Source organism: Bos taurus, chromosome 23 (genome assembly GCF_002263795.3).
Source record: "Bos taurus isolate L1 Dominette 01449 registration number 42190680 breed Hereford chromosome 23, ARS-UCD2.0, whole genome shotgun sequence".
Classification (NCBI taxonomy): domain Eukaryota; kingdom Metazoa; phylum Chordata; class Mammalia; order Artiodactyla; family Bovidae; genus Bos; species Bos taurus.
In genome coordinates this window covers 30,370,771-30,395,009 of record NC_037350.1, presented here as the reverse complement: position 1 = coordinate 30,395,009, position 24,239 = coordinate 30,370,771, and the positions used below count along the sequence as shown (strand labels likewise).

At 42.8% G+C, this 24,239-nt stretch overlaps 1 protein-coding gene across 1 annotated transcript; it reads right to left on the bottom strand.

Annotated features, from left to right (window-relative positions):
* Nucleotides 1-14,862: 14,862 nt before the first annotated feature.
* ZSCAN31 (zinc finger and SCAN domain containing 31) lies at nt 14,863-23,893 on the bottom strand. Its single transcript, NM_001046237.1, is given in 4 exon segments — nt 14,863-15,968; nt 16,488-16,638; nt 17,440-17,913; nt 23,672-23,893. Coding segments are annotated over 3 exon segments (1,308 nt in total). The 5' UTR covers nt 17,821-17,913; nt 23,672-23,893; the 3' UTR covers nt 14,863-15,192.
* Nucleotides 23,894-24,239: the final 346 nt, after the last annotated feature.

Sequence of the window (24,239 nt, the reverse complement as noted above, 5' to 3'; positions counted from 1 at the left end):
GATGTCATACATATATACAATGTTAGCCATAAAAAGGGATGAAATAATGCCATTTGCAGAGACCTAGAGACTGTCATACACAGTGAAGTAAGCCAGAAAGACAAATATTGTATAATATCACTTATATGTAGAATCAGGAAAAATGGATGAACTTATCTGCAAAGCAGAAAGAGAGTCACAGATGTAGAAAACAAACTTATGGTTAGGAATGGGGAAAGTGAGGGGTGGGATGAATTGGGAGATTGGGATTGACATGTATATGCTACTGTATGTAAAATAGGTAGCTAATGAGAACCTACTGTATAGCACAAGGAACTCTGTAGTCAGTGCTCTGTAGTGACCTAAATGGGAAGGGAATCTTTAAAAAAAAAACAGTGGATATGTGTATAACTGATTCACTTTACTGTACAAAAGAAACTAATAACGTTGTAACTCAACCGTGCTCCAATATCAATTAAAAAAAAAAAAAAAGAGTACATACACGAGTGCTGGTTGTGGAATGAATGAGTGTGTAGCATAGGTGCTCCTGAAGCAGAAAGACCAGATCATGAGCAGAAGGTGGGCTTCTGGTGAGACCACCAACTCCTTGGAGACTTGAGTAAAGAAGAAAAAGGAAACAGCTTGGGATAATTATATTGAAGAGCAGGGCAGGGGATGAGAATTCTTCTTGACATTTGTTCATCTTAGGCAAACAGGGACCACAATCTCAGTTAAAAGAGAAACGTCTTAAAGCTTGAGAAGTGAAATCTTTCATAAAGCTTGTGAAGTCTGAGCCAAGCTGTACTAAACGAGAAGTAACACTGTGACTTAGCTCAGGACTATAATTAGATAATACAAATCTGCTCATGTGTCTGTCAGGTACATTTACATCAGATAACTGAAACCATGACTCACAGTGCCTCTGAGAATCAAAGTATCTTACTGTTTGATGTGACAAGAAGTCTGAAGGGGTAGGCTGTTCTAGGTTTGAGGCTCCATCATGATATCAGAGATTGAGTGACCCCCAACATCCTCACTCATTCAGTAAGCATAGTATCACTCATATTCAGAATCATATATAATACAGAGACCCTACCTTCAGTAAGTCATGTGAGGGTACAGCAGATAAGTGAACACAGAACACAATGCGGTATGACTTCGTGCCCTGTAGCTATGATAGATCTTGCGGCAGAGAACCCAACTGAGATCTGGGTACTGGAGAGGGTATCCCAGAAGAGGTAACATTTGAAACAAAACCTGACGAGTAAGCCGGCATTTACCAAATAAAGAGGAGGCAGATCAGAGAGAGAAAGAAAATGCAAATGCCTAGAGAGGCTAGAAGAACTGGGAGAGAAGAGTCACAGATCATTTTGAAGAGCAACTTTCTGCCTGAAAAATTCTGGGTCCTCTTTGGAGTAGGAAAAGAGATCATGTTTGGAGATACCAAGAACTGAGTACAAAGAAGATCTGAGAAGAGTGATGAAACACCCATTGTGGGGAACTGGGAATAAAGGGACAAGAGGACATGAGAAGGATTTCTGGGCAGTATTGAGTAACTAGCTGAACTTCAGAGACCATCATTATTAGCTGTTATCAGTCTACCTCATTGTGTGATTCTGTGGCACTGCTCACTCCTGGGTGAGGAATAGAGAAGACTGAGGAGGGGGTTGATCGGGTGCTGAATTTTGCCAGTCCAGACTACAGACACTGGGGCAGGGTGACTGATGATCCTGGCAAGAGAGGGACTAAGGCAGTGGATCATGAAGTCTAGATGGAAGAGCAAGAGAGGTAAAATGAGGAGGGAATGGAGGAGCCAGAGTGAGAGGGAAGAACCAGTACCATGGGACAACTTTATGAGGGGCCTAGAGTGAAAAGAAATTGGGACCAGAGAGTGAGCTTTTGGAGTTTTCAGCAATGGAAAGTTCAGTGTAGTGAAGTGACAGGATTCAAGGAGGATCCCTGAAGTTGAGGATGTCAGGGAACTCTTAAGATGGATGTGTTGAATGGATCATACACACATATTAATGACATTCAGGATGATAAATGCTCTAAGCAGATAAATATATATACTGTAAATTATATTGGGCTTCCTAGATGGCTCAGTGGGTAAAGAATCTGCCTGCAATGCAGGAGACCCAGAAGACTTGGGTTTGATCCCTGAGTCAGGAAGATCCCCTAGAGTAGGGCATGGCAACCCACTCCCAGTATTCTTGCCTGGAGAATCCAATGGACAGAGAAGTCGGTGGGGTCACTGAGAGTCAGACACGACTGAGCATAAATGCTCTAAGCAGATAAACATATGTACTGTAAATTATATTACACCATACGTTTTTCACTGCTTTTTTCTCCCTTATGTCTTCTTAAATTAGACCATTTACCAACAGGACATTAGTAAATAAAACGCAGATTTCTAGAATTTAAGAAGCTTGTATGAAGTAATAGTTTTCATCTTAGTAACTTTAGCACACTTCTTTGAGAAACCCATAAAAATCAGTTCAAGGGCAATCAGTCTGAGTTTCTCTTTTGTTTCTCCCCAAAACAGTGTATCCACCAGATGAATGCAGAACTAGAGGAGGCTAAATCCTTCTTTGTTCAGAAAGTCTGTTAGAGATGAGGGGGCTCAGTTAAATAATCACCCATTTCTTTGTCTAAATTCAGAACCAATTGATAGAGACATAGGAGTAAAACAGATAGTCTAGAAACCTCAGCTTTATGACTGAGAGAAGCTAGACCAATAAAGCCGCTCAGAGGCAGAGCTAAATGGATGCATAGTGGCTGCATCCTTTCCGCATAGGCCTTCCTGATCCATCTTGGCTGGGGGAAGGAACATGGAATGTCTGCAGCCTGCTCAGAAAGAGGACAGCCCAGTTCCTTCTCCCAGATTCAACAGTTAAGTCATGAGGAATGAGTTGGAAGAAGGGAGGCCAGAAATGCTCAGTCTGGCCAGAGCCCTCCCCACAGAAACACGAGTGAGAAGTATTCCCCACAGAAGAATCTTTAGGTGTCAGTGGATTTATCCTGTATCAGTAAATAAGACTGAGAATTTTTACAGCCTATGTTTTTTCTTTCTCAGAGACTGTGTACCCCAGACCCCTTGTGATACCCCTGTTCCTGCTGAAAGGACACTTGTGCATTTGAACACTCTCAAGGACCGTCATCCGGGGGACTTGTGGGCTCGGATGCACATCTCCTCCCTGGAATATGCTGCAGGAGACATCACCCGGAAAGGGAGGAAGAAAGACAAAGCTCGAGTGAGTGAACTGCTCCAAGGGCTTGCATTTTCTGGTGATTCAGATGTGGAGGAGGATAACGGGCCTGAGACCCAGCCTGCTCCAAAACGGCCAAAAGGGCCAGGTATCCCAGAGAAGCACTGGACCAAAAGAGATATTAAACCCAGCTTTCCATGCTGGTCAGCACTGGATTCTGGACTTTTGAATCTCAAGAGTGAAAAGTTGAACCCAGTAGAGTTCTTTGAGTTATTTTTTGATGATGAAACATTCAACCTGATTGTCAGTGAAACCAATAATTATGCTTCTCAGAAAAATGTCAACTTGGAAGTCACAGTTCAGGAAGTGAGGTGTGTGTTTGGTGTCCTGCTTTTGAGTGGACTCGTGCGGCGTCCCAGAAGGGGAATGTACTGGGAAACGTCTGATGCTGACCAGAACCTGGTTAGAGATGCAATCAGAAGGGATAGATTTGAATTGATTTTCTCATACCTGCATTTTGCAGATAATAGCCATCTAGATCAGAATGATAAGTTCACAAAATTGAGGCCTCTCATAAAGCAAATGAATAAAAATTTTCTCCTATATGCTCCCCTCGAAGAATACTACTGTTTTGATAAGACAATGTGTGAGTGCTTTGATAGTGACCAATTTCTGAATGGTAAATCTATTAGAATTGGCTATAAAATCTGGTGTGGTGCTACCACAGAGGGTTATCTGGTTTGGTTTGAGCCTCATCAAGAAGAAGCAACTCTGATGGCAGGTAAGGATCCTGATCTTGGTTTCGGTGGAAACCTCGTGATGAATTTTGCTGATGTTCTTTTAGCAAGGGGTCAGTATCCATATCACCTGTGCTTCGATGGCTTCTTTACAAGTGTCACATTGGTGTCAGCCTTGAAGAAGAAAGGGGTGAGGGCCACAGGGACAATTCGTGAGAGCAGGACTGAAAAATGCCCCCTTATGAGTGCAGAACATATGAAAACAATGAAGAAGGGGTACTGTGATTTCCGAGTAGAAGAAAATGATGAGATAATTTTGTGTCGTTGGCATGGTGATGGTATTATCAGTCTGTGTTCCAATGCTGTTGGCATAGAGCCAGTCGATGAGATACACTGTTTTGCCAGTGACAAGGAGATCCCTCAGATAAGTCAACCATCCATAGTAAAACTGTATGATGAATGCAGGGAAGGTGTAGCTAAAATGGAGCAGATCACTTCCAAATACAGGGTAAGAATAAGAAGCAAGAAATGGTACTCAGTTCTGGTGAGCTATATGATTGACATAGCCATGAGCAACGCATGGCAGCTACACAGAGCCTGTAACCCAGGCGCCTCTCTAGACCTCGGGGATTTTCGGAGATACGTTGCACATTTCTACTTGGAGCATAATGCGAATATGTCAGATTAAGGCAGGTGAAACAGACACAATGAAGACATTAATAAAACACAGAAAAGTCACAGCTATACAGCAGATTGTACCCAAAGCAAACATGATGTATGTATACAATTAAATAACTAATATTTCTGTTAAAAATGTAGAGTTTCAAAAACTTAGAACAAATGATCTGTAAAAATGTTGAAATCCATTGGTACCTTGTGTATGTCTAATTTTGATATAAACATATGGGAAACCCTTTATTAGTTGCATTGAATTGATTATCCATTTAAAGAATGAAATCCTGCCTTTTTTTTTCTTGGTGGTTTTTTCTGGGGAATGCCATTTATAAATGCAGGCAGAATTTAATATAATCCCTATCAAATCACTCATTAAAAATTTTCACAGAACTAGAACAAATAATTCCAAAATTTATATGGAACCACTAAAGACCCAGAATTGCCAAAGCAGTCCTGAGGAAAAAGAACAAAGCTAGAGGCATAACCCTCCCAGACTTCTGACAATACTACAAAGCTACAGTAACCAAAACAATGTAATACTGGCACAAAAAACAGACACATGGATCAATGGAACAGAATAAAGAGCCCAGAAATAAACCTACACCTATGATCAAACTTCGACAAGAGGCAAGAATATACAAAGTAGAAAACAGTCTTCAGGTGGTACTGGGAAAGTTGGACAGTCATACGTACATCAATAAGGTTAGAACATACCTCACACCACATCCAAAAATAAACTCAAAGTGGCTTAAAGACACAAGACATGACATCATAAAACTAGAAGAGAACCTAGACAATTTATTCTCTGACATAAATCATAGCACTTTTTCCTTAGGTCAGTCCCCCAAGTCAATAGAAATGAAAGCAAAAATAAACAGATGGGGCCTAATCAAACTTTACAAACTTTTGCACAGCAAACAATAAACAAAATGAAAAGACAACCCATAGACTAGGAGAAAATATTTGCAAATGATGTGACTGACAAGCCACAGATTTGGCTTAACTTCCAAACTATACAAATAGCTCATACAACTCAGTAACAGAAAAATAACTCAATTGCTAAATGGGCAGAAGACCTAAATAGACATTTCTCCAAAAAAGACATACAAAAGTCCAAAAGGCACGTGTGAAAAGATGCTCAACGTTGCTAATTATTACAGAGATGCAAGGTAAAGCTACAATGAGGTATCACCTCACACCAGTCAGAATGGCTTTCATCAAAAAGCCCACAAATGGGTCTTTGCTGGGGCACAGTGAATAAGAATCCATCTGCCAATACAGGAGACAGGGGTTTGACCCCTGGTCTGGTAAGTGCCTCAGAGCAGCTAACCCCTTGCACCACAACTATTGAACCTGTGCTCTCAAGCCCGCAGGCCACAACTACTGAAGCACCCGCATGCCTCGAGTCCATGGTCTGCAACAAGAGAAGCCACCACAATGAGAAGCCCACACACTGCTACTAGAGAAAGCGTGTGCAGCAACGAAGACCCAGCATAATCAAAAATAAATAAAAAATCTTAAAGACTACAAATAACAAATGTTGGAGATGATGGGGTGAAGGGAACCCTTCTACACTGTTGATGGGAATGTAAATTGGTGCAGCCGCTATGGACCCTGGGCTTCCCAGGTGGCTCAGTGGTAAAGAATCTGCCTGCCAATGTAGAAGTCATGGGCAGATTTTCCTAAATTGGGAAAATCCCCTGGAGGAGGAAATGGCAACCCACTCCAGTATTCCTGCCTGGAAAATTTCATGGACAGAGGAGCCTGGTGGGCTACAGTCCATGGGGTCACAAAGAGTCAGATGTAACTGAGTACACACTATGGAGAACAGTATGGAGGTTCCTTAAAAAGCTAAAAATATAATCCAGCAATCCCACTCCTAGGCATATATCAAGAGAAAACCCTAATTCAAAAAGACACATGTACCCCAGTGTTCATAGCAGCACTATTTACAGTAGCCAAGCCATGGAAGCAACTAAATGTCCATTGAATGGATGGATAAAGAAGATGTGTTACATATATACAATGAAATACTACTCAGCCATAAAAAATAATGAAGTAATTCCATTGGCAGCAACATGGATAGAACTAGAGATCATCATACTAGGTGAAGTAGGTCAGAGAAACACAAAATTACTTATGTGGAATCTAAAATAGGATACAAATGAACTTATTTACAAAACAGACTCATTGATGCAGAAAACTTATAGTTACCAAAGGGGAGAGAGTGGGAGAGGGATAAATTAGGAGTTTGGGATTAGCAGATACGCAGACAGCAGATATGAAACAGGTTAACAGCAATGTCCTACTGTATGTAGCACGGGGAACTATATTCAATATCAAGATAAATGATAATGGAACATAAAAATAACCACAGGATGGCGCTGAATCCATAGCTGAAAATCAAAACAGAGCCCATGAGGTCAGGAAGATCTAAATAAAACAGGTGTCAGAGGCTGATGACCTGAGCATTGGTATACCCACTTCCGATTGTGTGTAGGCAGGGATGTTGAAGGAGTGTTCTGTAAAGGGAAAACTGGAGGTGAAGCAGTGTCTTTGAGTACTGAAGTGAAAAGTGTGTCCTATTGTGACTGTGGAAATTGGCAGCAGAAGCCAAAGGAGTCAAGAAAACAGTAAATAAGGAGCAAATCAGGGTAACAATAGAATCATCATGAGAAGAAAGGCAAGGGTAGCAGTAAAGTCAACATAAAGCCTATGGTGAAAACTACTAAGGAGATTAAACGAGTCCGGGATTCAAGTCATCAGAGCAGGTAACCAAAGAGAAATACTTGCAGGGGGCGGGGGCGGGGGCGGGAAGTGAATGATGTGAACTGTGACTCTTTAGTGCTGAAGTTTAGTATTGATGATTTAGACAGACCTCACTCATTTCTGTGTGACATACATTGCATTCCCTTCTCACCCTAAGCTGTACCTTCCCAATTCTGGCTGGATGGCAAGTAGTCCTACTTGAATTCTTTCAACAGGCGTGAAATTACCCACATGCTGAGGTGCAAGTGTAAGCCATGCATAACAGTAACAGATTCATTTACTCCACACTCAGATGCTCAAATGTTATTTTCTTTAATCTGTTATTCCTTGTGAAATACATCACTAAAGTGGATTGGCTCCTGCTTTCAGTGGAATGTCTGGTATCTATGTGAAAGTGTTAGCCACTCAGCTGTGTCCAATTCTTTGCAACCCCCATGGACTGTAGCCTTCCAGGATCCTCTGTCCATGGAATTTCCCAGGCAAGAATACTGGTATCTACAAATACCCACTTACAAGAGTATTAATAGAATGTGGGTTTCAATTAAATGATAAGGGACTTCCCTGGCAGTCCAATGGTTAAGACTGTTTCCAATGCAGGGGCCATGGGTTCAATCCCACTGTGCCACATGGCCAATAAATGAACAAATAAATGATAAATGACTAGTACAGATAGTGGTTGCTAGTGTGGGCAGGAATTATTTACAGAATAAACTCTTATTTCACTTTCTATCTTGATCTTTAGAGCCCTCTGTCCATCCTCTACTTGGCAGTTATCAAAGGTTGTATTTATTATCTCCCCCTTCCAAATGTGTTCTTCTCAAGGGCCCCATAATTAAATACATAAATGACTTCAGTACCCACCCAGGGACCACAGATGTCATCTGTGATTCCTTCCTACCACCCACCTCTTAATCTCTCTTGAGTCTGTCTGTAGCTCTCTACGTGGCTTCCCTGACTATCATTTAGATCACAGTTCTGTGATATCAAGGGCTTCCCAGGTGGTGCAGTCGTAAAGAATTTGCTTACCAATGCAGGAGACACAGGTTCGATCCCTGGGTCCGGAAGATCCCCTGGAGGGTGAAATGGCAAACCACTCCAGTATTCTTCCCTGGGAAATCCCATAGACAGAGGTGTCTGGCAGGCTATAATCCATGGGGTCGCAGAGCCTGACACGACTGAGGGACTGAGCACACGCGTGCACACATACACACACACAGTGATGTAGCCTGGCTGCCTGAACACGTGTGCACACACGCACACACACAGACACTGTGATGTGGCCTGACTGCCCACCACAGCCTCCCTCCACCACCACCATGCCCCCCACCCAAGCCCTTCTCTGAACCACATCCACAGTGAGGGTTCTAAAGAGCAAATCAGCACCAGCTATGCAGGAGGTAGAGACAGTGTGAGTAATATTTATAAAGCAGCATAAATGTGGCACTGGAAAGTCTTTGCTTTGGGCAGATTACCCTCTCTGAGCCTGGCCTACACTCTTTCATGACCCTCAAAGTGGCTCCACAGTTAAGAACAATCAGTGATCCAAGGGATATGGTGAGGGACTCTAGTCCTAAGACTAAGGCAGAACTGGCCCAGGCTAGCTATACACACCAGTCCCTGCTCAGGAAGTGATGGAGAAATAAGCTAGAAGGAACCTAGTTCCCTAAGTGCTGGAACAGAACCCTGGCAATCACCTTCCTCCAAAGTTTACACGTGAGGACCTAAACTTATATCTTGGTGAAGTCATTGCTCCTGGGGAGAGAGAAGGTTGGGTCTCTGTTACCCCTATATCTCCCAGAGATGGTCAGAGTCAGGCCCAAGGAAATCCTGGTAGCAGAAGTGCTGTTTGCAGACTTCCTGCTGTGAGGGACTCTTCCCTAGCAGGCTAGATTCCTGATTCTATATGAAGCTGTTTTTTTCCACTTTGACTCATGTAGCCCTTTTTTGTTCCAGAACTGTCATGACCACAACTGGGACTTCTCTTGCTTCTCCAGATAGTCCATAATTTAGTGGCAGGTGCACTCCACCTGAAGTCTGGGATTCAGCAGAACACCCATTCAGTATCTTATGCTCCAGACGTAGTCCAGTTTTTTAATGACACATATATATACACACACGTACATGTATACATATACACAAATGTACACACATATTAATATGGATTACTTAACACATATTAATTATAGGGTTAATAGATATACTATAAAGAATTTCTACACATCAGTAAGGAAAAGTTAGGGAATTCCCTGGCAGTCCAGGGGTTAGGACTCCATGCTCTCACTGTTCAGGGTCCAGGTTTGATCCCTGGTCAGGGAACAGAGACCTTCCACAATCCACATGGTATAGCCTGGGGGAAAAAAAAGTTAAAAAGCCCAAAAGGAGGCTGGACAAAGGATATGAATCAAAAACTCACAAAGGAAGAAATGCAAATGACCAATAAACATATAAAAAGAGGCATAATTCCATTAATATTTGGAGATTAAAAATAAAAACAAGATACCATTACACACCTAACAGATTGGCAAGTATTTAAAAGTTTAATAAAATATTGGCAGGGATATGGAATGTAAATTGGCACAGCCAATCTGGATGCACTAAATATCAAAAATTTAAATGCATAAATGATGTGATATGTTAATTTTATCATCCCACTGTCCTTGAGAACTAGACGTCTTAACCTGGGAGGAAAGTGTAGTAGGCAGGCTCTAAGATGTCCTCCAGTGACCACAGTTCCCAGTATTCAAAACCTTACATAATCCCCACAACCTCTAAATAGCTTGCTTCTAACCAACAGAATGGGCTTCCCTAGTGGCTCAGACGGTAAAGAATCTGCTTGCAATGCAGGAGACTTGGGTTTGATCCCTGGGTTGGGAAGATCCCCTGGAGGAAGGCATGGTAACCCACTCCAGGGTTCTTGCCTGGAGGAATCCCCAAGGACAGAGGAGCCTGGCAGGCTACAGTCTATGGGGTCACAAAGAGGCAGACACGGCTGAGCAACTAAGCACACACAACCAATATATACAGTAATGTTGAGGGGATGTCACTTCTGTGACTAGGTGACCAAAAACACTGTGATTTCTGTTTCGTGGCTGATGCTCACCCCTGGGGATTTTGATGAAGCGAGCAATCATGATTTAAACAAAACACAATTTATAGACTGCAAGAGAATAGTTGCAAATGACATGACCAATAAGGGATGATTTCCAAAATAAACAAACAGTTCATGCAACTCAATAACAACAACCCAGTCAAAAAATGGACAGAAGATCTAGACAGACATTTCTCCAAAGATGACATACATATGGCCAAAAGGCACATGAAGTGTTCATCATCACTAATTATTAGAGAAACACAGGTAATACAATGAGGTATCACCTCACACCAGTCAGAACGGCCATCATCAAAAAAATCTACAAACAATAAATGCTGGAGAGGGTGTGGAGAAAAGGGAACCTTTCCACACTGTTGTTGGCAATGTAAACTGGTATAGCCACTATGAAGAACAGTATGGAGATTGCTTAAGAAACTAAAACTAGAGCTACCATATGATACTTCAATCCCACTCCTGGGCATATATCTGGAGAAAAAATATGGTTTGAAAGGATACATGCACCCCAACATTCACTGCAGTGCTATTTACAATAGCCAGGACATGGAAAACCTGAAGGTACATTAATAGATGAATGGATAAGCAAGATGTGCTTACCATTGCACCACCTGGGGAGCCCCAGCAAACAAGATGCAATAGGAAAAAAGAAATGAAGGGGAAATCTAATTGAAAGAGACAAGACCTATCAGTCAAACACATTTGGCAGATATCATGGGGGTCCTGATTTAAGCAAACATTTAAAGACATGCCCTTCATGTCTTTCCACTTGGGCAGAGAGAGGTGAAGTAACTCACCTACAGCCACACCAGTGGACAGGAACCAACCACAGCACAGCAGCGCCCTGACACCAAGAAGCAAGTGTGTCTCTCCTTCTCCCACCCTTCAGCTTTCCCCGCTCCTCTTCCCATCCAGCTCTGGCCACCTGCAGAGGTCCTGCACCTGGCTGCCCTCACTCCCTGTGTCTCCCGTCCTATCACCGTCATCATTAACATCACCTGACCTCCAGGAGTCCATCCATATATATTAACATAAAGAACTGGAATGCAAACACGTACTGGGTATGTAATAATATAAGGTAATCACTCCCTGGGTCTCCCGCCCCACCATTAGCATCTCCTGACCTCCAGGAATCCATCCATTTCTTCCTCTTGTGCACCACCAGGGTATCTGCGCCATGCCCATTCCCATTGCTTTCAAGACAGAGCTAGTCACACAAAATACTTGACACCTGCTTAAGTGGTTTCACCTACGTTTTCTGGATAAGGGAGAACAACTTTCTGGGGGCTGGGGTGGGTTGTTGTTGTTCAGTCGCTATGCTGTGACTGATTCTTTTTGACCCCATGAACTGCAGCACGCCAGGCTTCCCTGTCTTTCACTATCTCCCTGAGTTTGCTTAAACTCATGTCCATTGAGTTAGTGATGCCATCCAACCATCTCATCCTGTCTCCCTCTTCTCCTGCCCTCAATCTTTCCCAGCTGTGGGGGATTGGGGGAGGACAAAGTTTCTGGATGCAAAAACCCCATGGATGGAGGAGCCTGGTAGGCTGCCATCCATGGGGTCGCAAAGAGTCGGACACAACTGAGCGACTTCATTTTCATTTTTCACTTTCATGCATTGGGCAAGGAAATGGCAACCCACTCCAGTGTTCTTGCCTGGAGAATCCCAGGGCCGGGGGAGCCTGGCGGGCTGCCATATATGGGATCGCAGAGTCAGACATGACTGAGGCGACTTAGCAGCAGCAGCAGTAGGAAAGAGCACTAAACAGTCAGTCAGTCCCAAATACTTTGCTCAACTTTGCCTGCTTGGGAGGTGACAATCACTTTATGTCACCAAGCTCACTCACCAGTGAATGTAAATGGTAAATAGCATGTCTTCTTCTTCTAGGGGGATGGTGAGGAGCACCTGTGAAACCCCAGGGGAAAGCTTTTTGGTCTACACCATAAGGCTTCTGCACCAGCCCAACCCCTTCCTGAGTCACCCTCCCACGCAGCACCAACTCCCTCACCTGCTCCAAATCTTAGCGCAAATGCCTCCTTCTCAGTGAAGCCTTCCCTGACCACCTGAGATAATGAAACCCCACTCCTTTATCCTGCTCCATTGTCTTCTGTTTCCAAAACCCTTTATTACACTGTCATTTATTTATTATGTGCTGTGCTTAGTCGTTAGTCATGTCCGACTCTTTGTGACCTCATAGACTGTTGCCCACCAGGCTCTTCTGTCCATGGAATTTTCCAGGTAAGAATACTGGAGTGGGTTGCCATCTCCTTCTCCAGGGGAACTTCTGGACCCAGGGATTGAACTGGTGTCTCTTCTGTCTCCTGCACTGGCAGATGTATCCTTTACCACTGCGCCACCTGGGAAACCTCATTTATTATACTTACTGTTTGTTGTTTTTCTCAAGCAGGGTTCCCTGATGTGTCCCAAGTCCCTGCAACAGTGCCCACTGGCCCAAAGTGGTGCTCAGCAGATGCTGCTGACTGGCTGAGCGCTCTGCTTACTGCCTGAACTTCCCTTCTTTTCTAGATGCTCCTATGCTCACAGGCACTGAAAATCCTTCATGTCACTGTCTTAAGGCTGAATGCCAGAGTGTGTTATCAACGACTAGAACACTTTGGACTAGACTGATGAAAGAGAAACACTGAAAAAAACAAAACAAAAAAGCAACATTCCCCAATTCTCCCTTTGGTTTCCTTAGGTCGCAGGCCTGCCCTTTCAGGCCCTTTCCTCCCATCTCTCCTCTCCTCCCCTGTGCTATTCTCCTTTATGCCTTGGGCCTCTCTTTTATGGCTGCTTTCTCCTTTGTGAGCTTTTCTTTGCCTTTCTGGAAAGGTGAGATAGGAAAGGGCTGAGCCCTGGGGCTGGAATCTCAGAGGGACCAAACTGAAGGTCTGTGTTGAGGGTGAGTGTGGTCTGTAGTAGCACCCTAGCTAAGGACAGGCCGCTGAGTCCTTGTCCTTGTGTCCAGAGATGCTGCAGGGGGCAGGGGCAGGGAGGACTGCAGATCCGCACTGTGCCTGTAAAACATGGACAGTTCCTTTCCCCTCACCCTGGGAGTTCATGTGAAGGGGAGAGAGGAGGCATCGTGGAAGCTCTGGAGCAGTGGCTTTTTCCTAAAACAAACATTTACAGGAACACTTAGACTTCCCAAGTGATGAATCTGCCTGTGCAGAGCAGAGAATGCCGCCTGGTTTCCCAACCACCTCAGCCACCTGCCCATTGCACTTCACGGCATCTCACTCCTCTGAGGGTGGGGCTGGCAGTGGGGAGCATGCAGACATAGGGGTTGCAATGGGAGGATGAGAAGGAAATGGATTTGCCTGACACCTCTAGCTGTAGAAGGACCATCAGGACTGTCTGGGGTCCTGATATTCAAATGTGCTCCATGAACCAGCAGCATCAGCATCACTGGGAGTTTGTTGAAAATGCAGATTCCTGGGCTCCACCATTACCTTTTGAATTAGAATCTACTTTAACAAGATTCCAGATGATTTGTAGGTACTCTAAAATTCAATAAGCACTGTTCTGGGACTTCCCTGGTGGTCCAGTGTTTAAGCCTCTGTGCTTCTACTGTAGGGGGCATGAAGTTCCATCCCTGGTCAGGGAATTAAGATCCTGCATGCCCTGAAGTAAGGCTAAAAAAAAAAAAAAAGCACTATTTTAAATAGTCTGCATTTAGCCAATGTTCTGTTTCCAAATGAAACAGTCAAGGAATTTTAGTTTTTGTTGTTGTCATGGTCCCCAAGCTATAAGGAAAACCAAATATATATATATACACACATATATAGGCTTAACTTTTTTAAAACAAACTTTGAAGACATACTTAGCACGGTATATTTTTAAGTTGAACTTATAGTTCCTTTCTTTTGAAATTCTGATTAACATTTTGACGGTGGAGAAAAGTATAATGAGATTGTCAGCAGAGGCATTTAACATTCCATTTAGTTCAAACAGGATACTTAAAATTCCACCTACATTCATTAGATGGTATTATTTCTTAGGTACATCACAGTGTACATTTATTGAGTTATATTTTCAGTGCTTTACAAATCTGTATTAATCTCATGTATCCTATGAGAAAGGTACTCTTACCCCCTATTAAATTTATAGATAGGGAGACTGTAGCATAGGGACATTTAATTAAACTGCCCAAGGTCACAGAGCTCACAGATGGAGAGGCAGGTACTGAACCTGGACAGTGTGGTGCCAGACTTGTGTGTTTAACCCTGACAGTAAATGGCTTGGACCTGCTGGTCTCCCCAGGTAAGCGTAAGCTGCCTGAGGTCAGAGGCTCCGTTTCTTTATAATGTCAATCATGCTGCTTACAGTGGCCTTCCACATGGCTAAACTTCTAAAGCCTGTGACAGAAAAGGCTATGAATAAAACAGGCACATTGCAAAGGGTTTATTATTATTGGCCTCATCACATGGCACATGGGATCTAGTTCCCTGACCAGGAATAAAGCCTGGTAAGATTTGGTGCTTTAAGGGAAATTGTTAGAAATGAACCAAGGGATAGGGAAGAAGGAAGCTGCCCAGCAAGTGCCCACATGCTCACACCCACAGTCATCCACTCAGGAGACAGCAGCACATGGTCTGCAAAAAAAAGCCATGCATTCCAAAGCAAAATAAATTTCATAAGAGTAAAATAAGCCATTTGAATATCTTACTTTCCCAAGGATCACCTCACTGAAGGGCCCTGGTGGTCCATAGGGTTAGTTCAGTCCAGTTTGACAACAGTATGGATTCTAAAATGCCTAATGAGGTTGCAGTGATGACTGAAAGCTTTCCCACACTCATCACACTCATACGGTCTCTCTCCAGTGTGGCTTCTCTGATGTTTTATAAGGAGCGTTCGCCTACTAAAGCTTTTACTGCACTGACCGCACTGATAGGGTTTCTCACCAGTGTGGATTCGGAGATGCTGGAAAAGCCCTGCATTCTGACTGAAGGCTTTCCCACATTCATTACAGTGATAACGCTTCTCTCCAGTATGTATCCTCTGATGCTGAACAAGGTACGAGCTCAGGCGAAAGGTTTTCCCACACTCTTCACATTCATATGGTTTTTCCCCTGTGTGGATCCTTCTGTGTCTAATGAGGCTATTGCTGGCACTGAAAGCTTTCCCGCAGTCCTTACATTGATAGGGTTTCTCTCCAGTGTGGCTCCGCTGATGTTCAATCAGGCCTGACCTCTGGCTGAAGGTCTTTCCGCATTCTTCACATTCATATGGCTTCTCCCCAGTGTGGATTCTCTGGTGCTGAATGAGAACTGAACTCTGAGTAAAGCTTTTCCCACACTCGTTGCACTTGTGACATCTCTCTCCAGTGGGCTGTCCGCTCTGTTTTTCTTCCCTGCTCTCATGTTTACACGTTTCTCTATATTTTGAATCTAAAGGAATATCTCTTTGGAGTCTGCTATCCTCAAAATGTCCCATTTCTTTTAAGACTTCCTATTTTGATGTCAAGTCCTGGTTTTTAAGTACAGTTTCACCATCTAGAATAATAAATAAATAAATGTCATTTTTTTCCTTTATGAAAGAGTATAACCATAGGATGGGAAAGAGGAAGATTCATGTCAAATATTTAGGATCCAGTTTTGGATCCTAAAACTGGCAGTATAATGTAACAACCTAAATTGAGATATGGAGACAAAGTAAGGGGTAACCAGCACCTGCTGAAATGGCTGGAGGTCACCCAGACAAGGTGAGGCTTCCAGAGAAGATGTACGCAAGCAGGGACTGTGAAGGGCTTACTACAAAGCAGGTGCTGCTCTAAATGCTTTATATATATTAACATCTTCAAATGACTCTGACTCTGTACTCTCATTTCCATTTTACAGATGCATAAACTGAAGGCACAGGAAAGTTACTTGACTTGTTCAATGTCACATAGCTTCTAAGTAGCAGTGCTTAAATTCCAACTGAGACAATTTGGCCCCAGAGTCCACAGTCTCAACTATTACCCTATATTGGACCACCAGAGATCCTCTGAATGGACCTGAAAACGTCCTTACCTTGTTCTCCAAATTTGTGGACCCCAAAAGATTCACATTTGAGCTGCATCACCATGGACTGAAGCTGGAAAGCTGTTGATTCCTCCTTGGCCTTCAAATGCACTGCATCCCCTGAGAGCATTTCAGCAAGTCCATGTTCACAATCTGGGGCCTAAAGGCAGGTAGGTATATTTGGGTTCATAAGAGGAGGACTACTGGAACCTAGACTCACACTCAGTGAGAGAGATCATATGGAACTGTATGAGACATTTTATGCAATTGCACAGTGGAAAGCCCAGAGTTTAATTCCACACCCAAAAGCAGAAGGGGGAGAACAAGAGTGGCCCAATGAGGTGTGATGGTTTAAAATAAGCTCTTCAACATTATTTCCACTAAAAGGTGGAGCCTGATTTCTCTCTCCCCTTGAGTGAGAGCTGTACTTAAAATGGCTCATTTCTACTGAATAGAATGTATGGCAGAAGTCATTGTATATAACTTCTGAGACTAAGTCATAAAAACGTGAGGATTCACCCTTATCCTCTCTTCCTCTATTTCTGTCTCTCTCTCAGGGAAGCCAACTGACATGTTGTGAGGACACTCAATGAGCCCTAAGGAGAAACCCAGTAAAGACCCCTCCACTAACCAGTGAGGAACCAAGGCCACCTACCAACAACTATGGGAGTGAGCCATCTTGAAAGTGGATCCACCAGCTGCAGTAGGTTTTCAGGGGACTATAATCTTGGTTGACATCTTTACTGCAACCTCATGAGAGATCCTCCTAAGTGGCTCCCAAAACCTGACTCAGAAACTGGGAGGTAATATTTGTTTTTTTTAAGCCATTAAAGCTTAGGGGATTACTTGTTACCCAGCAACAGAGAACTAATACATGTGGCTACAACCAACCAACATGGGTCACCAAACTTCACCCTTCATTTCATATTCTATGTCCAGAAGGCCATCTTCCTCCTCTCACCTGGTTCTCTGGTTCACTGAGCTCTCGCTCCAGGTCTTCAACTGCAGCCACTGCCTCCTCCCCACTCTCAGGATGGTGCTCACATACCCAGGCCTGGAGCTCCTCAGGCAGGATGGTCAGGAACTGCTCGAGCACCAGGAGCTCCAAGATTTGCTCCTTGGTATGTGTGTCTGGCCTCAGCCACTGATGACAGAGTTCCCGAAGCCGGCTCAGTGCTTCTCGGGGACCAGGAGTTTCTTGGTAACAAAAGTGTCTAAAAAGTTGGCGGGAGGCTTCCTGGCCAGAAAAGTTGTTCTCTCGAAGGTAGGGTTCTTGGTCCCAGATAGGGTCTTCCTCCACCTTCACAATCTTAAGTCCATCCTGTTCCCCTGCTGAAGCCATCCTGGGATTAATTTAGAAGGGCTCAATCCAGCCTGGGGTGGAGGTGTAACTGATTTAAGATCCTCTGATTTAATCTTATTTAGGAGGATACACCTGATGAGAAAAATTATGTCTTAATGAAATAAGTAATGGGGAAAAAAACAGTGTAAGAATAATAATATCATGCTATCATTCATGTTTATAAAAGGTATACATATGTATGTTTAGAAACTGAAATTTAAAAAAAGGCATATGGCAGAAAACATTACTGACCCCATTTCTTTACGCTTCCCTGTAGACATGGACTTTGTTTTGTGCTCCTGCTGTGATTCTGGGTTCAACACATGACCTGACTTGGCCAGTGTAATACTAACAAGTGGGACAGAAGCTAGTGTGATTGCTCTTGCATGCCCGTGCCTTCTTTAACTGCTAAGAGGATATACTGGCTTTCAGATGGAGCAGATGAAACCATCCTAGGTCACCTAACAGCCAGATAACCTCCCCTCCTTCCGCCCTGCCCCAACATGTGAGTGACTCCAGCTGAGATCTGCCGAGCTCACAGCTGACTGCAGATGTACAAGTAAGTGCTGCCTAGATCACCAAATGCCACAGACTCATGTACTAAATAAATGTTTATTGTTGTTATCCTGCCAAAGACTTGTAACTGTTTGTTACACCACATTATTATGGCTATGAAAAACTATTATAGAAGGATGGCCTCTGGGAAGGGAACTAGGATAAGAGAGGAAGGACATGTTACTTTTCACATAATACCCTCTATATTTTTTCTGATTCTTGAGTCATTTGAAATAAAGTACTTATTCCAAAAAAATAAACAAAGGGACTTCCCTGGTGGTCCAAGGGTTAAGAATCTGCCTTGCAGTGCAGGGGATGTGGGTTCAATCCCTGGTCAGGGAACTAAGATCCTGCATGCTGCAGAGCAACTGAGCCCACGCGCCACAATTAGAAGTCTGCATACTGCAACAAAAGAAAAGACGCCAAGTGCCGCAACTAAGACCCAAGGCCGCCAAGTTAATTAAATTTAAAAAAGAAAAGAAACAAGAGGCTTTAACCAAATGTCTATAGAGCAAAGAGTAGGAAAAACATAATTCTGACAAAGCGTGAAGCAGTGAAACAGTGTGGCTTAGGAGCAAGTACATTTGAATTGGGCCTGAAATAACTAACAGAAATGAGGCAGGCAGAGAAAGGGCGCTGGCAGGAGATTCAACATCACAGGCCAAGCAAACAACAGACTCTAACCCTAACCCATTTAACATGCATCAGAGGATCAACAACAGAATGGACACAGCTGAAGAGTAACAGTGATTATGAGAATACTGAGACTTTACTCTGAATGCAACAGGGTATTAAAAAATATGAAAGAGCAGTTAATGTTAACTGCTCTTTCATATATATTATATATATATACATATTATAATATAAAATATTAAGACACTACAACATTAATATATAGGAACTTCAGAAGAAAAGAATGTAGTGAATGACTAAGAAATAATAGTTGATGAGAAAAAATTAAGAATTTTCCAGAAATGAAGGCCTGACCTCTCAGATCAAGAGTGCACACCTAGACATAATAGAGTGAAAGTGAAGTCTATTGTGGATAAAGAGACAATCTTAATAGCTACCAGAGGAAAAGAATAAAGAGACAATCTTAATAGCTACCAGAGGAAAAGAGATTACCTATGAAGGAAACACAGCAAAGTGCTCACTAACAGAGTCTAGAAGGCAATCGGAGTGGAGAAATGACTGTTAACACAGAATTTACCCCGAGCTAAATATAAGTAAATAGAGCAAAATGAAGTCATTTACAACCCACAAACACTTCCTACAAAAGTAAGTAAAGGATATAGAGTTCAGCAAAGAAAGGTGAACTCAGAAAGAAGGTATGAAATAGAGGAAACAACATAAGCTCAAGAACTAACAAAATATGGTGATAATTTAAATGATTATGGGAGGAAATCTCTTGTAATTTACTCACTCACATGTAAAATGATGTACATAAAAGCATTGTTTGTGAGACAAAGGTTGGAAACAACCCAAATGGCCACCAAGATGGGACTAGGTAAATAAATTATAGTAATTCATAACTACTGCTATGCAGTTTTTTAAAATGAGTAAGCTCTTTATATACAGATATGAAAGGATGGGCAAGATCCATTTAGTGAAAAAAGCAGAGTAGAGAGCCACTGTGAAAAATATTAACAAAAGGGAAAGGGGAAGAAAAAAAAATATACATATATATATTTGGATACCTGAGCAACATTACTTGTCCCTGGGAATGGGAAATAAGTGGTTGGGAGCAGGTATGATGTGGAATTTTTCAATGGATAGCCCTTATTACATTTTTTACATGAGAATGTTTTACTACACAAAAGGGGAGGAATATAAAACTAAAATTCTTTATAATAACAAGATGTGGTAGATGGTCAGTTCAGTAAAAGGAGTGTATTAATGCCTTTGGTGTCAGGAGAATAGAAATACTGAAAAATAGACTTCATTTTAAAAATTCTAAAAGTAAATACACATCTTATAATTTAAGGGTAAATCAACAAGGAATTGGAGCAAATGGAACTCTCATACATTGGTATGATACTTTAATGGGTACAACCACTTTGGAAAATTATTTAGAACTATCTCTTAAAGCTTGAGAATAAAAATGTTCTGCAGCTGTGGTATAAGTAGCCCAGAACTGATCTATTCAATTAACAACTCATTTCAGAGAACACATTTTTGTAAGTCCATCAATTAGTGACAACCCATAGCTTTCAAAAATCAGTTAGTCGGGAATGACTTGTTAAAATAAACAGCTCTGAGTGCCAACTAATGAACAACAGTTTGCCCCATGAAACCATGCCTCCACAGATGTCAGCCCACTGAACCCCATGTTTCTCAAAACCCTTATGTAAGAGCAGCAACCTCTTCTGTACCTAGTGAGGACTGTACCTAGGTCCTAGTGAGAGGATCTCTTCAGCTGTCTTTTCATTTCAGATACTGAGTGATGGTCTCAACATTTTTTGACAAGATCAATGTCTGTGTACCCCCTGACCCAGTAATTCCACTGTTGGATTTATACCCCCAAAGAAACAAGTGCTTATGCCCATTAAAAGCTAAAAATACAGGAATGTTCAGAGTAGTTTTATTCAAAATAGTTCCAAACTAGAAATAACCCAACTGTCCCTCAACCCTCAACTTGCAGAATAAATAAAGAGTGGAACTGTGTTAGGCAGAATTCTAAGATTGCCCTATGATATCCATCATGTTATCATGTCCCTTAAGATTGTTAGTTTACATGAAAAAAAGGTATTATTAAGATGTAATTAAGTTAGCAATCAGTTGACCTTAGGAGGTCTCTAGGTGGGCCTAACCCACTACATAACTCCTTTAACAGCAATTTTTTTTTAGCAGAAGAGGAAGTCAGAGAGTTGAAGCATGAGAAGGATTAGATCCACAACCACTGACTTGCTGATGGAGGGAGCCACCTGTAAAGGAATGCAGGCAGCCTCCAGAAGCTGAGACCTGTCCCCAGGGGCAGCCAGCAAGGAAAGGGAGACCTTAGTCCTTTCATGGACGTCAGTTCTACAACTGAAAGAAACTGAATTCTGTAACTGGTTTAAGACTCTTGTATTTTCAAAACACAGTCAATAAATTTGGTGCCATTTACATTAACTACTCAAAGTTTTCCTATTTGATTCCTTCTGCTGTCCTGCTTCATGGCTCTGTTCCAGGGAGAAGGAGTCCCTGTGCTGCTGGAACTTTCACTCTAATGGGGAAGATTAAAAAAATTAATTAACAGCAACAACAACAAAAGGAGGCAGATAAAATAATGAGCAGTTGTGATAAGTACTGTGAGGAAAACCAACCAGCATCAAGTTATCAAATAAATGTAGGACCTATTAAGATAAGATGATGAGAGGTGAGGTAGCTCATGAGCCCTAAGAACAGTAAGGACTGAGCTCTGCAGAGTAGAGGTGGGTTGTAGGGAGAGAATGGTTCAAAACCCCCGACAGGACATAGAAGTTTATTTTTGATTCTAAATGCACAGGAAAGCCACTGAAGGCGTATAGGAGGGTAAGTGACAAGGCCGGGTTTATGTTTTAAGAAGCTCTGCTACTGGATAGTAAGCGAGCTGAGGGAATGAAGATGGAGGCAAGAGTGGAAGAAGGCAAGCATCGAAAGAGTGGAGGTGGAGGCTAGTGCACTGGATCCAAAAGACAGCCACTTAGGTATAATGTCAATATATTCATCAAATTAACTTTGAAAAAACATAACTGAAAGGCAAAAGAGCTTAGCTTTTGTTTGAAAAAAGAGCTTCAATCTTTGGGCAGATATTTACGAGCTGCGCTGAGAGCTGGGTATACACAGGAGTTTATAACTCATGGGGATAAAATTATAATACAGTGAAAGCCATAATCTTGAAGATGTGTACAAGGAAGTAGGGCAATTCATCCTAAATTCAGGATTCAGTTTCTGTGTATTACATGATATTCACAAAGGGGACTCACTTCAAAAATATTCACTAAGTGCCTATATGTGTCAGGCGGCAAGTATATGATAAACGAGTGATACAATTACAGAATCTGAAGTGTCCTCACCTTCCTTAATTGAACTAAAAAACCACGAGGTGCCAGAAAGAGTGTAAAAGAGCGTTTCTCTTTTTTTCTGACACCACACTTGTGCCACCCAGGGATCTTAGTTCCTTCACCTGGGTTCTAACCTGCCCTGTGCACTCCAAGCGCCAGGTCCAAACTGCTGGACCACCAGGGAATTCCTGAGCTTTTTTTATTAGCTTCAGCATATTAGCAATTACGAAGAGACAATGAAAATAATAAACCACCTGCGCTGTAAAATAAATTCCAAAGGAAAACCGATCACAATGGCAAAGAAAAAAGGAATAACTTAAATACTATGAGGAAACTGGCACATTCGGAAATGGAGATACTCTAGGAAAGGACTGGAATATCCTTCAACCAGGCAATAGGATGGGGAGAAAAGAGGGGAAGGATTATTGTTATTGTTTAGTCGCTAAGTCGTGACCAAGACTTTTGAGACCCCCATGGGCCACAGCCCGCCAGGCTCCTCTGTCTATGGGATTTATTTCCCAGGCAAGACTACTGGAGTGGGTCGCCATTTCCTTTTCGACCCAGAAGTGGAACCCACATCTCCTATATTGGCAGGCAGTTTCTTTACCACTGAGCCATCAAGGAAGCCCAAGGGAAGCATAGGACTGTTTTAAATTAAGAGACTTAACTACATGCAACGAATGGTCTTTAATTGGACCCTAGTTGGTGTAAACCAATTGCAGAAAACACTTGTAGGACAACGAGGGTAAATTCGAATATGCAGTAGGTGTCAGGTAATATTAGGGAATGCGCTTACCTTTAGTTGGGTGTGTTGATATCGGGGTTACGATTTGTGTATGTAAAATATCCTTAAGTTTCAGAGATGCACATACGAAACTATTTAAGGGTGACAAGTCACGATGCTTTTATTTATTTTGAAATATTTAAAGAAAAAATAGATGCGATACTGCTTAATGTTAACACTTGTTAAATAAAAGCGATGGGTATATAGGAAGTTGGGCTTTTGACAAGGAGCGAAAGCAAGTTCCGGAAGCCCCTCTTCCACCTTCTCACCTCGGGTCTAGTCACAAAGCTCCGCCTCCACAAGGGGGTCTTCTCCACGACCCCAGCGGGGGCAGGGGCGGGACCTCCTACCCTAGGCGTGTGTCCAGGTGACCACGAGAGGCTGGCGGGGGCCACGCCCGCGCAGACGTCCCCTCCTCACCTACTCCAAGGCACCGATCTTAATCTTCCTGGGGCGGGCGAGTCGGAACAAAGTGCCTGAGACTCACCTTCGGGATCGTGGGAGCTCCAGGTCCGCCGCGCAGGCAGCATCACTCAGAAAACCTACAAAGGCCGGAAGTACGTCATCATCCCAAGCTCCGTCGCCAAGCAGCCCTTTCCCTGCTAGGAGCATTGTTGTACTCTCTAGGAGCTCCGGAGGTTAATGCACTTGGTGACTACTTCATCACAAAGCTCGGAGCCAGAAATACAGCCCCAGGAGGGGAAACCCCCGCCCCCTGAGATTTCTGTGCTGAGTGGTTCCGGGCATCTAGAAGTCAATGGTCGTAGCAACGCAAAATGTTAGGGCCGGAAGGGACTTCATTGTTCCTCCAGTTCTGGTTGTTACCATCCATTCCTTCCTGAGGCTCTCCCCTAACTGTGGTCCCCTTAACACCACAAAGGAGAGATGGTAGCTGTGGTTGGGTTTTTTGTTTTTAACTCTCAAACTCTGTTTTCTGGAATCGCAGTCTAGCAGGAGAGACACAGGCACATAAACAAAGGAGAGGTACAGGCACAGAAACCAGTGTACAGCTGGTTTGTATGTGAAATGAAAGAAAAATGAAGTAAATGTAAGTC